Below are 16,795 nucleotides of genomic sequence, written 5' to 3' on the forward strand. Positions count from 1 at the left end.
GCTCTTTTCAAGTCTTAATAGCTACAGAATTTTGCTGATTTTTAAGCTGTAGTGATCACCCAACATAACCCAGAGATTGCATCCCATGAGCTGAAATCTAAAGTTTAAGTGCAAATTTCAGAAAGTTAGAATATTAAAGATTCTGGTTATGTTAAATAGATAAATAATACAAATAAAACTGGGTACATGCTATTCTTTCAAAACTAGTTCAGAACTAAGATTTGCGATTAACGCAAGATTTGTAATGCAACGTTAATTTTATTCAGTACTGTGAATCTGGAGGTTTAATTTTGTTCACATCTAGAAAATAAGTATTGTTCTCCAAACCTTCTTGTGCTGTTAACATGTGGTGTGATGTTAAAAGGTCAAATGCTTCAAAGCAGTAAACATCAAGCTTCAATGCCTCTTTGTAGCTGTAGGTTGCTAGGGTTCTATTATCCAAAGCATCATAGATCTTCCCTCGCAAAAGGCATATAGAGCTCTTAATCTGGTGGAAAAGCAGGGCTGGAGGTCAGAGACTGAATCAATGTTTGCAATTGGGTTTTGAGCACAAAGCAAATGGACTCCCTGAAAAGTAAAAAGCATTTTATATGATGCGATTTGATTTTCTAGTACTACCTTGAAATAAAAAAATGTTATTCATAAGCTAAACCAATATAAAGACTGTAGCTGGTTTCTAAAAATGAGAACTAGTAAAGTATATGCTAGAAAAAGGTAGGCAGTCACTATTTCAAACAAGGGCCTACGAAGACTGAAGAAACCACTGGCTTAATGTATTCTTTCACAACTATAAGATATCCCAGAATGACTGTGGTTGTAGGAGACTGCTTAAGTGTGAATAAGCAGAATTCAGCTGCTTGTGTTTGGATGGGGGTAGGAATATGAGTTTAGGCATATGAAACAGAATACCCAAATCAGGATGAGGGAAAAAAGAGAGATTAAGAATTGGTTCAAATATTTAAAAAAATATTTTGGGTAAGGACCAAGCACATTTTTTATTGTATAGCAAATCGTACATGTTTCAGAAACTTATGGAGTTAACAAAACAGTATTATTATAAATAAAATTGTTTTATACCTTTAACTCTGGTTAGAGCACAAGTCTGTCTAAATATGGAATCAAGCAAGAATAACTGCTATACTTTAAATACACTTCCTACCTTTCAAGTACAGATGAGGAATGGCCCCTTGAAAGCAGTACTTAAGTAATTAAAGTAATACCTCATTAAAATATTTGATTGGCAGAGGACTGCTGCTTTCTGAGCCTGCAGTGCAAGGGAACCTATGTTGTCAAATCTCAAGTCACAACTCAACAAGCCTAGAATTTAAATCTTCAGCTAACAATTCTAAGGAAACATTTGCATGGGACTGTTACTACTGGCTGGCCAAGATAATTATTCCACAGAGGCAATAACCAAGGCAACTAATAATAATACCACCCCAATTTCAGAATCAGGTTTCTGAGGAAACACGAGTGAAGCTGATTGCAGTGCCAGTACTTTGATAAATACCTGTACTACTTAAATACTTTTTCCAACAATTAAAATAAGATAATTTAGAAAATGATACTTACAGAGGATTGTGACATCTCCCAATCGCTGCTGGAGTCTTTGAGCCCACTTTCATCTTTCACATATTTCTCAAATAGTCTTTTGTTGATTGGCTCTTCCATATCAAGAATATCAAGAGCCTGTTGATGCTCTTTTGCAGCATACTACAGGAAAAAAAAGGATTAGGTTTTAAGCATGTATAACTTAAATTAAAAGCACAAATAAATATATTATCATAAGAAAAGCATAAATGCTTTTAGTAACCTAGGACATTATTTGTATTTAGACCTTTTATTTTGGTTGTGGATTAATTTATCAACATAATCTAGTAGTCCATATGCTTGTCTGCATGTGCAATTAAGGCACAGCAATGAACTCCAACACTATCACACTGGAGTGTATTGCTCCTGGGCATGCTGGCTGAACATGTGCTCAGGACCACAGCACACTGAGTTGGGCTGGAGCAGCCTTGGCTGACAGGGGCCTCCGGGGGTCAGCCTGTCAGCCTGGGGCTGCTCCTGCCCGGCTCAACATATTGCAGCAGGCAGCCCTCACACGGAAGCACTCTTGTGCCCCAGCCAGCCAAGTCAGCATCTACACATGCACTGCTGTGCATTAAAAAAAACTTTGAAGCAGGTAGTACTTGCATTTACAACTACTACCCTACTGCAGAGTTTATTAGTTTACAGAAGTTTAATAAGACTACACCTGTAGACACTGAGGTGTTTACTGCAAAGCTAATTAGGCAGTTCCACAGTAAATGTCCTGTGCAGATGCACCCCACTAGTAGTAGTAGTTTTTAAAAAAATAATTACTAGTAGACTAGTAGTTTATTAAATATTTCTATATTGTACAATCAAACAATTAAATTATATCAGAAACTGGAAATTAAACCATTCATAGGCATTTATCATATAGTTCAACACCCTCTGATTATAAAAGTCTAAAGATATTTATCTTGAAATAAACAACAAATTGCAACACGATACAAAACCCTACTGAAATACATGTTGTTCAGTTTTACTTTACTCATTCTTCTACATATATAAAGACAAATGCAACACTTTTGTATTTATGGCACCACTAAAACAAAACCATCTTTGGGGGACATCCTCACAAACAACCTTGTAGACTAAGGAAATTCTGATGCATGGGTAACAACCAAACTCCATACTCACAGAACTTTTAACATTTGGGCTGAACAAAGAGGTGCTGGTATTTTCTGGTCTCATTCAAAAGACCCAAACAATATGGTTCCAAAAAAAAAAAAAAAAAATCTAGCTTAAAACAATGACAAAACAAAACTAGCATCAGAGAATATGAACCTACAGCTTCAGTGAATTGTTGCAAACCTCAGATTTAGACCAATACATATCCCCTCCTCTAGTCTACAACCTTCTGATGTGCAAGATGCACACTTACATTGTCAGTTTTGTTTAGTCCGATTTGTTTCTAATATTAACTAAAATATATACTTACATGACATCTTGCTGCAAGGTATCGACATGCTTCATATAACTGAGAGAGAAACAGAAGTGTAAATTATATTAGACTTAAAGAAGCTGCAAACAAATGTCCCAAATATTCAACAGCAAAAAGCTACTACTGTAGAAAAAACCCGTTTTCTAACTAAAAATCTACCTAAAGATGGTACTACCTTTGCATCATTTACTTAAATCTTTGACTCCAGATTTCTCAAGCCATCATTCTATCTCCTTGGTTTGAACTTCTCCCCCTCCATTCCTCTTTGCACACATTAGGCACTCTTTTTCCCCTTTCTATATCAACATACCAGAGATGCAACGTAGCACCTGGGTGGTAGCGATACATGGGCAGGGCAGCCTCACTGTCTGCTCTTCTGGCAACATGGTGGTAGTTGGTCTAACACAGCCTCTTTATTTTTTCATCCCCATTTTATGTTACTGCAACATGGTTTTATATCTCACAGTATTTCCTTTCTCTCTTTTGACTTTATAGTCATACAGCATGCTGTTTAACCCAGCTACTGGATTTAGTCTGCTCTCTTTTCTTTGCATCTTGCAGTCTGGTTAACCTTTTACTATCTCAGCAGAACCTCCCTTATCATAGTTATTAATGATCAGACCCAGCCTGTGATGCTCTTCAATATTATTTAAATCCTCTTATTCCAGAAATACTTTCTCCTTTCCAGGCCTCCATAACTGTCGCTAGCAAAGTGGGAGAAACAGAATAGCACGTCCTTTAACCAACTTCTTGCTTTCCTCATATTTGTCCCTCTCTTTCCTCTTTAGAATTCTCTCTGACTTTAGTTGGTCCTACTCTTTGCATTGTGGCTACATGAGCAAGTGGCTATATTTGTTTTTACAGACTGCATAACGCAATACAATGCAGTTATTTTCCCTTTAGACCAGTAAGAGCCAGGCCTTTTAGCAGGAGTGCCACAAATTAGCCCTGCACCCTCTTCAAGTGCTAGTTCGATCCCTTTCTCTTACCTGCTATGTTGTTCTGCATTCTGGTTTCTGCCCTGTGCTCTCTGTCTGATCTGATACTGTTTTCTGTTCCTTACCCTATCTGGTACTGTGCTACCTGTCCCCTCCCAATCTGCTGTGCACCACAGAGGCTGCCCGTGTCACTTGTGGCACCCATGCTGCAGGTTGGCCACTCTTCTTTAGACCATAAGATCTAAGGGGGGCAAAAAACCCCCCTATAGTATATTTAGCACAGATCAACTGCTTAGCAGATGTTTTGTTTTAAAACAGAAGTCATACTTCTTGCCTGAAATTACTTGCCTTATCCAACTTGCGTGATCGCAGGGCATGTGCTGCCCTATGATATTGTGCTGTCAAGTAAAGACACTGGGCCAGCCAATAGATGTCCTGAGGTTCCTCTTTACAAAAATATAAGATTTATATTATTATACATAATATATTATATTACATTTAACACAATTCTAAACCACTTTATTATAAATATCAGAACTTTTGAAAGGCACATATATTTTCAGGTTATTAGAAAAAGTTATTATCCTATTTTTCCTTATACTAATCATCTCTAGAATTAGAAATTAATAATTAAACCTTCACTTCATGATAATTAAAAATGCACCCTAGGTTACATGTCTGAAATAAGAAGAGATTGAAGTTCACCCTCCAGGACTCCAGCAAAAGCAATAACTGTCAAGTAAGAATGTAAACAATCTACCATCAGTTTGCGTATCATAATAGAATGGGAATATAATTAATAAAGAGAAGAAAAACAGCATGCACAACTGTTATAAGCAGATCCTGTCCCTGAATGAGGCCACAGAAGAAAACACAGGAGTCATCTATTCCTTCTTCCCTTCCCCCCACTTAAAACTTTTGTGGAATCAAGTGCTTCTTAAATAAAACAATTTTTTCCAAATTATAGATATATACTAGTAGGCTCAGATCCTTTAAAAACTTATGTATATGTTACACTGTATGTACCATTAGTAATTCAAGCTTCTGCAGGATTTATATGAAGTCATTTTAAGATAGATGTAGATAAAGAACTGAAAAGAAATATTTGGAAAAAAGATCCAATTAATCTGGGTGACACGCAACCTGTGTTAAGTCATGATATACTGGGAGAGTCTTCAGAATTGTCACCACTTTACTATTCTTCAAAATAAAGAAAATATAGCAATGCTGGTTCTATATATGTAAAACAGACTAAGCACTAGGAAGCCACTGTAGGAAACAATTTTACACTGAAAAGGGAACGGATAAAACACATTATTGCAGGCAGTCCTTGGACTTACGATACAATTAGTTCCTGAAAACCACATCTGAAGTCAAAACATAACTCAGAACTGATTTTCCCTGAAACAATGTTGTAAACGGGGGATTGGTTCCTGAACCAAGGCCCAATACCCTATTTTCATCAAAAATAACCCAGGATTTTGTATTCAATTATAGATGAGTAATATAGTTCCATAATGTATTTATATTGTAAATAGCAATCGTATTGATTTGGAAGGACTTCTTTGAGATGACTTTACTGGACTTTTTGAAGGGCTCTTGGCTGCAGTGCTCCATCTCTCAGCTGCCTTCCACCCACTCCACCGGTCTGGCACAGGCAGCCGAGTGGGTGAAAGGCAGACAGGAGCTAGGGAAGGAGCTGCCTGGCTAAAGCTTCCTCCCAGCCTGGAGCAGCACAACAGAACAGGAAGGGGAGCTGAGCAGCAGCCAGGCGGCTGCAGCTGCACTAGGAACAGCCTGGCAGGTGGGAGTGTGGCACGGGCTGCCCCAGGTGGGAGGGGGCAGGGCTTGGCCCTGGGTGAGCTCTGCTGTGCACGCCCTCTGCTCCCTCCTCCACCCAGCCCATGACAATTCATCAAAACTCCTTATGTTGCCCCTGGGCCCATAAAATTGCCCACCCCTGCTTATGGGTCCTGTGCTGTCTGGCCAGTGTGCAAGGCCATTAATGTTCTCTTTCCCAGTCCTGCACTACGTTTCCTCCCTCCCCCTGCAGCTACCCACTGGTGCCTACAGCTGCTTCTTTGAGGGCTGCCATCACTGCTGCCTTCCCACATGCCCCAGCAGCATGCTCTAGCAGGCTGGCAGACATGTAGACAGAGATGTGATATGTAGCCCAGCTCTTGGCCTTCACCCTCACAAAATCCAGAGGTCAGTGGGTGTGGCTGCAGCAATGGTTGCTGGTGTGTGAGACGCTACAGGATCAGTCTCAGCAGCAAGTGCTTCCCTTGCCTGCTCAGGTACAGATGGTGGGGAGCAGGGACGAGGCAGACAGTGCAAATAGCAGAACACAGGAGGGTTAGGCCCTGCCCCCCCCACTCTTAACTAATACCAGCTAGATCAATTAAATCCTAGCTGAATTTAAGTTCTTACTCAGCAATTCTAAGCTGGGGTCCTGCAAAATTCAGAAAAGTGAAGAAGTACTTCAAAAAGATTGGCTAAAAAGACTGAGCACTGTAAGTTAAGTAGTATATTTTCAGGTTAGGAATCAAATGTGTAATCCTTCTTATGTTCTGCATGTATGATTATGTTTATGTTCTATAATGGTAACTTTGTATATTCTGTATCTGTATAGCCTCATTTGTATAAAGGTTTTGTGGGCTATTCATGCCCGTTTCACTTCTTGTGGGCTTAGTTTATACTGTCTGAGGGTAGGTAAAAGTGTGCACCAGTAAAGGGCAGCTGGATCAGATCGTGTCCACCAGCCCTCCCTTCCAGATGTATGAAGTTTGTAGGCACAGAACCATTGTTAATACAAAGCTATACAAAGGTCAAACCACACTGTGAGCTGTGCAGAGATATCCAATGGAGTGGCCTTCAGTTTTAGTACAAAGTTGTGTGTGTAAGGAAAGAAGAGATCCAGACAGGAGTCATTCCTGGGACGGCCTTGTGGTTCACCAGCTCCTCAAAGTAAAAGTGTTTCTGTGCACAGGACCTTATAGTGAAAGCCTGACATTCACGGTAGTTAAAACTGAAGGTCAAGGCTGAGAAGTACTTGGGTTTGCATAACTTGAAGGGGACTAGCAGTAGCCACCCCAGTGATGTGGAGCAGCAGTAACACCTGGAGGCAGCAGTCAGCACAGCACTCCCTAGCAGCAATCTCTACCAATGCACCCCAGTGGCCAGAGCAGTGGACCCCAGCCTTGCGCCCTAGCAGCGTCCCCAGCATCAGTGGCAGTAAATCCAAAGCAGGTCTTCCTCCTGAGTACTTGCTATTTTGGCTGGTGTATGTGGTAAAGCCCCAAGAGCAGAGCAGCAACCCCTGGCAGGGAAGAGCAGCAAGGTTTCTGAGGTGAACCTTCCTACCAAGCATTTGCTACTTTCGCCGCCACAGCTGGTAGAGGCCCTGGATGGCACCCTTAGGGGAGTCTCCCTTCCCATCTGCCTGGACTAGGTGGGAGCTCCCTGAATTGGTCTGCTGGTAACTGTGACCTCTGTAGAGTTTTAGTTACTATTATAATAGTTATGGTTTTGATTAAGATGCCCATTTGCTCCCCTTCTCCCCCTTGTAATAAAACCTAGTTTAATTTAACATTTGCTTGTGAGGGAGGAAGCCTGTTCACATCAGAACACCTCATTAACATTTATTTTCCCAGGTTTCTGTGTGGGGGATTGAGCTAAATTTAAAAAACTGATCTTTACCCCTAAATTTGAACCCAGATCTTGTTACTGCTGCCCAGTACCTGGCAAAAGGGTTATGCATGAATGAAGAATGGATTATATTCACTTGATTTTTAAGATGGAATCATTGATGCACTAGGTGAATAGGTAGAATTATAAAGAAATTCACAGAAGAGCATTACACAAAAAAGCCTACAAATATACAAGTCCCTGAAAAATAAATGAATAGGAAGAAGTCTGAATGAAGTTAAGATTTTAAATTATATGAACTCTGACATAAAAAGGATTACTTACCATGAGATAGTGAAGCAACTTTGTCTGCCCAAAATAGGGCACTTTGATACTGTTGCTGTAGAAGAATGTTAAAAGTGTTTAGACTGGTTTAAAATATATTTGGGATATTCTACAATTACCAACAGTAACTACATCACCACCAAAATCTTCACAAATGGCTATGAAGGCTAGTTTTTGTATTTTTTACGCTAAATTAACTGATGACCAAATAATTCACAGCCGCTAACATGTTTACAAAGACCAAATTATGCACTTCGCAAACACCTGCAATTTACCCAAGGCTTGAAAGAAGGGGCCTTGAATCTTAGGAATAAGGGACACAGAAGATATAAAAGTATTATTTATTTATATAACATCTTGCAGTTGACTAAAATACTATTTGTGACAAATGGAAATCTTTCAGATTGTGGTAAAAACAGCTTTTGTTGCTGTCACCTTATTTTTTATTTTCTTTTTGATCAAAGGGTCATGTATCTTTGACCAAAACATTTCCTCCGCTCAAGCTTTTGTGCAGTACATGTGGTTTGCTGTTTCTTCTGGGATAAAAAGCAACTGTATGAAACCTGCATAAATAAAGCCTAAAAGGGCATTATGAAACTAGAAGAGCACTGTATAAACAGGAAGTGTAGTCATTTCTCTGTAGCACCACCTACCATTACATCCCACTAAAAGGTTGCTGTTTTTATTGCTTTTAACACCACCAAACCCTTCAAGTTCAGACAGTTATTATCCATGCTGCCTGCCTGCCTCAGGCTCTCACTATTTAGAGTGGTCCTCAACCTTTTATAGTCAGGTGACCCCTCCAATTTTTTTCTTAATTTCACGTCCCCCTCCTATAGTTGAGAACCAGTGTTGTGCTGCTTCAGCTTAACTGGTTCTCAACCGGGGTGATAACCATAATGCAGGCAGGAGTATGCGGTATGTGATAAGCCTAAAGCAGGCAGGAGCTGAGGCCTAAGGAATTTGATGCTCTGGGCAAAACTCCCCCGTGCCCCTGGGGATGGGGGTGAAAAAGGAGGGTGGTTGTACCTGCCATGAGTGCCCCCATACCTAGCTTCTCTGGTCAGACAGTACACCCGGCTGCTCCCACCCAGCCTAATCTCCCTCAGTGGGCAGAGCCAAGGGCTGTGGCCAGGTTGCAGCATGCTCTTGCCACATCTCTTCCTGGGCTGACCCTGGATGCTTTGCTTGGAAATAGAGGGGTGTGGGGCAGTCCCACCAGCCTGGTGTGCCTGTTCTGGAAGGAGTGCATGAGCCAGACAGGGAAGGGCTGTGAGAAGAGCACAGGTTTGGGTCACAGCTGCTCCTCAGTCTGGCTGTAGAGGAGATGCATGGGGCAGCTCCACCTGGCCATGGCAGCACCCAACAAAGGGACTCACAGAATTAGGGGTACACTGACAGAGATTTTGGGAGCCAATACCAATGGCCGATATTTAAGGAGGCATATTGGCCAATACCGATCTGATTTCCGATACAGCTGCATGCAGCTGGTAAGTCTGTTGTAATGGAAGGGGAGTGGGGAGGGAAGGGGAGTGGGGGCAGAGACAGATCAAGGTCCCCCCTCAGTGAAGGAGGGAGGGAGCAGGTGCAGGCACTACACAGCCAGGGTGAGGCAGCACGTGGGACAGAGCCACAGCTCGCTGGGGTGGGGGAAATGATGAGGGGGAGGGTGCCCCTGGATCTGCATGGGTCAGGGCAGGCAAGCGGCAGCTGCGGGCTGAGCCAGGCTCTTCTCAGTGGGTGCTGGGTTCAGGGTGGGTGGCAGTGGCACTGGGAGAGGGCTGCACCTACACCAGATTTTGCTGTAGTATCACCATAGCACTGATCCCAGTGCTGCTGTCAACCCTGCACACCCCTGTTTCAACCCCCCACCTCCACCCACACACTGGGAAGAGCTGGGGCTGTGCCAGGCAGGCAGGCAGGTGGTACTGGGAGTGGCACGCCGAGGTATTTTAGTTCAAAATGGCACCGCTGCCATTTTCTGCACATTTACATGCATTTCACCACTTATACAACTGCTTGCAGTGCAGCGCAGTGCACCTCAGTTTCATGCAAAGCAATGCAATGCATCTCTGGTGCACTGGATCACAAAACTGTACGTGTATAAATACCCATACAGAAGCAAGTCCAGAAGGGACCTCTGCAGGCCATCTAGTCTAACCCCCTGCCTGAGGCAGGATCATCACTATCCAAATCCACTGTCTTATCTCTAGTCAACCCTGATACAACATAAAATACAACCACCATACCAACCACAGGCAAAGCAGGGAGACGACAACCACCAACATCCAGCTGCTATAACTGGCTGTTAACATATGCTCAAGAGATCCCAGGGGGAGAGCGGCATGCCAATTAAAGAGGAAGGCAACCCCCCCCACTCCTAATCTGTACTAATCTGGGCGTGGGGCAAAATTCCTTGCTAACCTGAAATATGGACAGTAATCTTACAAAGAGGTTCAGTTATAGTTTCTGTGGGATAGCTCGGATGGGGATGATCCTGCCTCAGGCAGGGGGTCATGCTAGATGGTCTCTGGAGGTCCCTTCTAGCCTTGCTTCTCTCCAATTTCTACGAGACATGCACATGCCTACCCCAAGTGCGCCAGGTTGCAGCCTCTCTTCTGCCTCTTCCTGAACCTACTGTTGAGGTCTGGCTGCACTTTTCCCCACACCTTTACTGTTATGCGCTCCCCATCCCGTATGTGGCCTCACCAAGTCCTGAAACCTCTTAATCAACCTCCTCCTGGCTCTTACCAAGCTGGCTACCTATAAACCCAGGAAGAAGCCTCTGGCTGGAAGGAACCTGGGTGAATGAGGCTGTTGTCCTGTAACTCCTCCACTCACCTCTCTCAGCAAAGTTTCACTCTCCACAGTAGGGATGTGAAATGTTAAATGTTTAAATAATAAGTATATTTATACCAGTAACACATTACCAGTTAATGTAAGGGAAGCAGTGCAGTGTCTCTAGAACAGGAAAACAGCAAGGCAGGCAGGAAGGAGCAAGAAGGGAAGAGGGAGGGACAAGGGGGGGGACTAGTACCCATAACCTAAGAGGAAAACAAGGGATGGCCTAATGACTCAATTATGAGGTTCCCAATCTGTGGCATTTGTGTACCACCAGTGGTTCCCAGACAATCTGTCAGTGGTACACATTAACAGATTTATTTTTTATTTTATAAAATTTGCTGATGGCACTTAAAGTTGTATCAGTTTAAATTGGTGGTGCTCAATCTGTCAAAGTTTGGGAACCACATTAAGCAGTTAGCTGCTCCTTCCCAGTGTTTGCCTTCTGCTGCTGCCCACCGCCGCCTCCTCCCACCTCACAGGCCCAGGGGAGACCCCCACCACCTCCATCTCCCCCTCGCCCTCCATCCCACGAACAAAGGCCCTGGGGAAGCAGCTCCTAGCAGCAGCCCTGTCCCAGCTGCTATGTTATCAGTTAATCATTTAAACGTTATCATTAGAAGAGGATAAATGGACACATTTTTAAATGATATCCCCATCCCTAGTCCACAAGCTCCCTCAACTCCTTCAGGGGCTAGCGGGTGCTGGCCAGCGTCTCCTTCGGGATCCCTTATTTTGACCTTGCGACCTCACTCCCTTCCCTGTTCCTGGTTTTGTTTGTCCCAAGAAATTCATGGTTCCTTCCTCAGTCCCCACTTGTTTAAGGGCAGGTTATACATGTTCTTGGTGGGCCTGTGCCCACAATCCCTAAAAGGAGCAAATCAGAGGGCTGACCACAAGCAAAGGGGCCAGCCCCTCCAACCAGGACCCTCCAGCCTCAAGTCCCAGCTGGAGCAGCGGTGTCCCTGTCCCCGTCTGCCCTGTCCGCGACAGATTTGCATCTCGAGGCTTAAAAACCACCTGGCATAGGGAGCAGCAGGAAGGAATTTCCCCGCCCCTCCCCAGGCTGCACCCAGCAGAGCACATGCCCAGGGCCAGTACCCGTCCCCCAGCGCGCACCTGGTCGATGTACTGCCGCACGCGCCGCCGCAGGTGCTCCAGGTTCATCCTCCCGCGCGCCGCAGGGGAGCGCGAGGTCTCGCGAGAGGGGAGGGGGATACACGCAGGGTAACGGCGTCCTCCCCCGCCCCAGCTCCGCGGCAGCAGCGGCCGCGTCCCACGCCGCGTGCCCCGCGCCAACGTTTGCCCCGCGCTGGCGTTACCGTGCCCCACCGCACCCCTTCCCCCGGAACTTGCGGCGCTGGCAGAATGGTTCCGGGCGGTTCCAGGGCCCGGGGGCGGGGCGCAGAGCTGGCCCCGCCTCCCCCCGGCGCGCGGGGCGGGGCGGGCTAGGTGCGCGCGGCCGGTGCACGTACAAACCAGGGGGAGGCTGTTTGACTTCGGGGTAGATGTTGAGGGGTGTGTGCTTCTGCCTCACTGAATGCCTGTCTCTAGACTTTTGGATTGATATCATGCATCATTTGCCTGGCAGGGGAAGCAGCGTGACCATGTAGGCGGGTTCCCCAGGGCAGGTGATTGTGATGTGCATTGACCTGGTATTGCAGTGCTTCTAGGACCGGTGCAAAAAAACAGGAAAAAGAAAGCCTGCCTCTAGACTCAGAGAGAAGCAGGGCTGGAGCAACCCACGCAGTGTCCTGCCTCCGTCATAGTCCCTGCTCGCTGTGCTCAAGCTACTGAGCGGCTGGGGGTGGGGACCTGTTTGCACACAGCAGCAGTGGGCAGAGGGCCTGCTTGCGGGACCGGAGCACCCAGCTCCCGAGTTCCCCCCTGCAGATCGGCCGTGCTGTATTGCATATGTGGAGTCATGGCACTGTGAACTGTTCCAAAAAACCTTGTGCTCTAACTTTGAATTGATGCCTGACACTCATGAGTGAATACTTTGGGATGAGAGAGAAAAAGCTCCCTGAACTAGTATCCAAGAGTGTACAGTTCCCCTGGTCAAAAGCTGATTTGTAGTATTGCTAGCAATAAGCCAAACTATTTGAAAGTTATGTGCATTTTTGTTACTTTTGAGAAGTGTTGATTTGTTCACTGCCTTGCTAATGGTATCCGTTGTAGGTAGGGTGGCCATTTGTTTGGTTTTATAGAGTACAGTCCAGTTTTCTCATCCTCTGCCTTTGTCCTCTACCAGCCACCTTTATGTCCTCTGTTTTTCAGCGCTCAGCAGCACCTCTCTCCACCTGCCACAGACAATGCCGTGGCTGCCTTCAGGAGCTCCCTGCTCCCTGCCGCCTCCATGCCCCTGCTGCTGACACCTGTGGGACCTTGCCATGCCCCCCAGCCTCAGCAGGCTGGGGAGGGCTCTGTCCTGTATTCAGGGGCAATGCGTAGGGGGTACACATGCAACCCCTGAGAGTGCTGGTGCACCCCGTCAGGCCATGCTCCCTGTTTAGCCAGTGGGCAGGCAGGAGCCACCAGTGCCCTCCCTGGGTGTGCCAGCCAGGGAGCGGGACCGCCAGCAAAACCAGAAGTGGCCGCGGGAATTCTGGAAGTGTCACGGTGAGTGAGATCCTCACCCCTCTGGTCAGTGGGATCGGCTGCTGGGGGACCCCTCCCACGCCCCTGCAGTCGCTGACTGGTGTCGGGGGTGGGAGGGCACCAGACACCCATGCCTGTATTCTTGATGAACCTTGATGGCCACCCTAGTTGTAGGGTGTTATCAAAATTGTCCAGGCAGCCAGGTTAAAAAACTTGTTTGCAGAAGTAGAACTCTAATATTTTATATCGCCTGGGTTTCCCCCCTCCCCATCCCCCAACTGTCCTCTTAACTTTTTATACTTTGCAGTTCGGTTCAGTTGCCTTAAAGTTGCACCCAACTTTATTTCCTTCAAATGTCTGTCCATATTTATTGATTTATTTTTCTGACTCATTATTAAATACGACTGAAACTGTTTACCTTTATTTTAATTATTTTTGAGTGTCAGGTTTTATCTACTGAAAGATTTCCTTTCCCTCCTAAAAAGGCTTCCCCAGTGGTGTTTTGAAGTAGTGCACTATAAATGGAACCGATGGAGTTATATTAAGCCTTCATAGGAATTTAATGGAGGTGGAAATATTTGCCTGAAAGCCCTCACCTTGCCCGGGAAGTGTTGATCCTCCTGGGAAAAGGTTTTGAGGTTACTGCTGAATGACCAACACAGGTGGCTCCTATTCCTGTCTAGATATAGGGAAAGTATGAGTGGCTGTAGTGGCAAAGAGCTAGAATGTGGGAGGGAGGAGTCCTGCAGTGGAAATATTAGGAACAGCCGTAAGAGTGGGCTGTCGGACTTAGTTGCACTTGTTAATCTCAGTGTAATAAACCAGACCACAGAAAAGGGGTGAGTTTTGACAACATGTAGTGTGTGGACTGTGTTTGAAGCAGATTAGAGGCAAACCCTGCCCACAGGGAGATGGGGGATTGTAAATGTTCCCATTAGTTTTGCCAAATTTTCTACCAGGTTATTGTACAAAAATGTTTTAGGAAACTTGTTCATTTTTTAGATAGGAACCAAATAACATCTCTTCCTTTTTCTCTAGATAGGCTTCTTTAGTAAAACAGTCTTTTCTACTGCCAGATCATTATTTATTTATTTAATTATTTACTGTCGCCTTCTACTTACTTACTACAAATTACCTTCATTATTTAACTATTTTGCTTTGTCTTTTTTTCTTTTGGCTTTATCTCTATTTTTGCATATGTTTTTTACAGCAAGTAAACTTATTGTTGGATTATTTAAATTAAGAAGCCTTAGTGTATCTGATGTTCTTTTGGGTAGATTTTTTAACTATTGTAATAGTGTAGACTAAGAGCAATTTCAGTCACTTTTAGGAATTTTTTTATTGGATGTATACCCTAATAGTCAAAATCAGAACCTGGCTCTTTTTCTGTCCAAATAATTCTATTTTACAGGTTTTGCTTTCACAATCAGTTTCATACTATTTTTATGTGATTTTTATATTTTAATAGATCTATTTTATTTGTCTACAGAGAATTCTTAATGTATTTAAATAATTTTGACTTGGAAGTAGACAAAGAAAAAGGTACTCTGAAGAAATGAGGGGGTTTTTTTAAACAAATAAATAAAATCAAATAAATAAAATCAGACAGAGTGAGGATATGTCCAGACATTCAGAAGCCAAAACTGAAGGCAACAAAAGGCAGCCCTTAGCATAGAGATCATGTTCAACCCAACTTGGCCTCCTCTTTGTTGAAGCTAAACAGATTATACTAATGCATGTGTAGGTGGACTTGGCCCTACATGTTATTTTTGTCTTTACTACTTTGTCTCGTATCCCTTAGATTGCTTTGTCAGGATACTGTAATGGGTTATGTAGGTTAGAAGCAAAGTAAGGTTGAAAAGGATACAAGAGAGGAGGACCCAATCTAAAAATAGTAAAAGTGACAAGCCAAACTAGATATACTGGAAAGAAAGATGAGATGCTTTTGGCTTGTTCTGCTCTCAGTCTAGATTTTTTTCTCTTTTTCCTGGAAGTATCATATTACCTGGCACATCCAGCTGCTAAAAATTGCTGCTGATGCAATTACAATTCCAAATTGATTAGGCCATGGGAATTTGCATGTCTCTACCCCTTCAAGTCATGAAAAAGGCACCAACTACTTTAGTTGTTGCACGCTGCAATGTCTTTTGTTTTCTTTGAGGGAGAGATGCCATTGATAAGGGCCTGCTCTATCTTTCTTCTAGTAGGAAAAGCTTTACTTGGCACTTCCTAAGATGAGGCCCAAAGAAATTGTGTTCCATGTATCCTATGAATTGTAACAACCATAAAACCAGTTTAGTGAATCTGGCCAGATCCAGGAGCACTGACCACTTTTGACAGAGTTCAAATGATGCTGTTACTTGATCAGGACCCTGTGATGATGTCAGAAAAGTTAAGGTTCTGCCCACGTGGGCTGAGCTCTCTTTCTCCTGGGGCTTCTGAGTGCTACATAGTTAAACTGGGAGCCAGGAAACCTGCTCCCCATGTGGGGTTTCCCCCCTTCCTCACTGGAGAGGCAAGCAAAAGCTATGTCATGGGAAAGCCTCAAGTACAGGGAGAGAAAGTCTGTCTTGGAGTTTGAGATTCTGATTTCCCTCCCTCTTTCCCAATTATTTTTCTTGAGTGGGATAATACCATGGGTGTATTAATCCATGGAGCAGATTGACCAGGAATAGGGTCCTGACAGTTACTGGGCCCCTGTGTTTAGAGATCAGCATTGTGGTATAGCTGAGAGTGGATGTCCAGCTGCAGCCATAGGACTGGGTCCTTTTTGCTGTTTCACAGCTGTTACATTTCAGTCTAGCTGTATGGCTGAACCCCAGCCGGAAGTTTGGCTGGCACATTTGGGCCAGGGTAAAGCCTGGCACAGTTTGAGCCAGGATGAGACCTGGCACTACCTGTTGTCTATCCAGGCCTCAGTGCAGTATAGGTATGGCTGGCTTTTTGCTGCCCAGTTCAGGCCCAGTGAGATAGGCCTAGGCCTCCTTTTTGTCACTTTTTGTAGTTTCTGTCCCAACTAAGCAGTGTGGTTGTAGCTCAGGCCCAAGCCAAGAAAGGACCAACCTTTCCTTTGAGTCCTATGGCAGTTTTGTTCCCTGCAGAGCTGGGACTGGAACTAGCAATTTTGGGGTGCGGTATCTAAATATATACCATATATTTAGATTTCAAAAAAGCCTTTGACTTGGTCTCCCATGATGTCCTTATGGTAAAATTGGAGAACTGCGGCCTCAACAACCTTACAGTCCAGTGGCTAGGAAACTGACTCCGTGGTCAGATCCAGATAGTGATACTTGATGGAACCGAGTCAATGTGGTGACCAGTGGCATCCCTCAGAACTCAGTACTCAGACCAGTACTCTTTAGTATTCATAAATGATCCAGATTCGGGTGTCAGAAGCAGACTGGCTAAGTTCGCA

The 16,795-nt window shown here is 44.3% G+C and overlaps 1 protein-coding gene across 2 annotated transcripts in view; it reads right to left on the reverse strand.

The window, feature by feature from the left end:
* CDC16 (cell division cycle 16) overlaps positions 1 to 12,131 on the reverse strand; it is a 35,957-nt gene extending 23,826 nt beyond the window's left edge. Inside the window, exons 1-6 of one of the 2 annotated variants that reach the window (XM_090021620.1) lie at positions 11,902 to 12,131; positions 7,942 to 7,996; positions 4,318 to 4,415; positions 3,029 to 3,067; positions 1,573 to 1,713; positions 328 to 487 (exon numbers count right to left, since the gene is read on the reverse strand). In XM_090021620.1, the coding sequence (XP_089877746.1) occupies positions 328 to 487; positions 1,573 to 1,713; positions 3,029 to 3,067; positions 4,318 to 4,415; positions 7,942 to 7,996; positions 11,902 to 11,949 (541 nt within the window). In that variant the 5' untranslated portion in view covers positions 11,950 to 12,131. The remainder of the gene's footprint in view (positions 1 to 327; positions 488 to 1,572; positions 1,714 to 3,028; positions 3,068 to 4,317; positions 4,416 to 7,941; positions 7,997 to 11,901) is intronic. The other variant, XM_090021629.1, reaches the window with a different exon arrangement.
* Positions 12,132 to 16,795: the final 4,664 nt, after the last annotated feature.

Source organism: Crocodylus siamensis, chromosome 1 (genome assembly GCF_052110815.1).
Source record: "Crocodylus siamensis isolate JL-2025a chromosome 1, ASM5211081v1, whole genome shotgun sequence".
NCBI lineage: Eukaryota > Metazoa > Chordata > Crocodylia > Crocodylidae > Crocodylus > Crocodylus siamensis.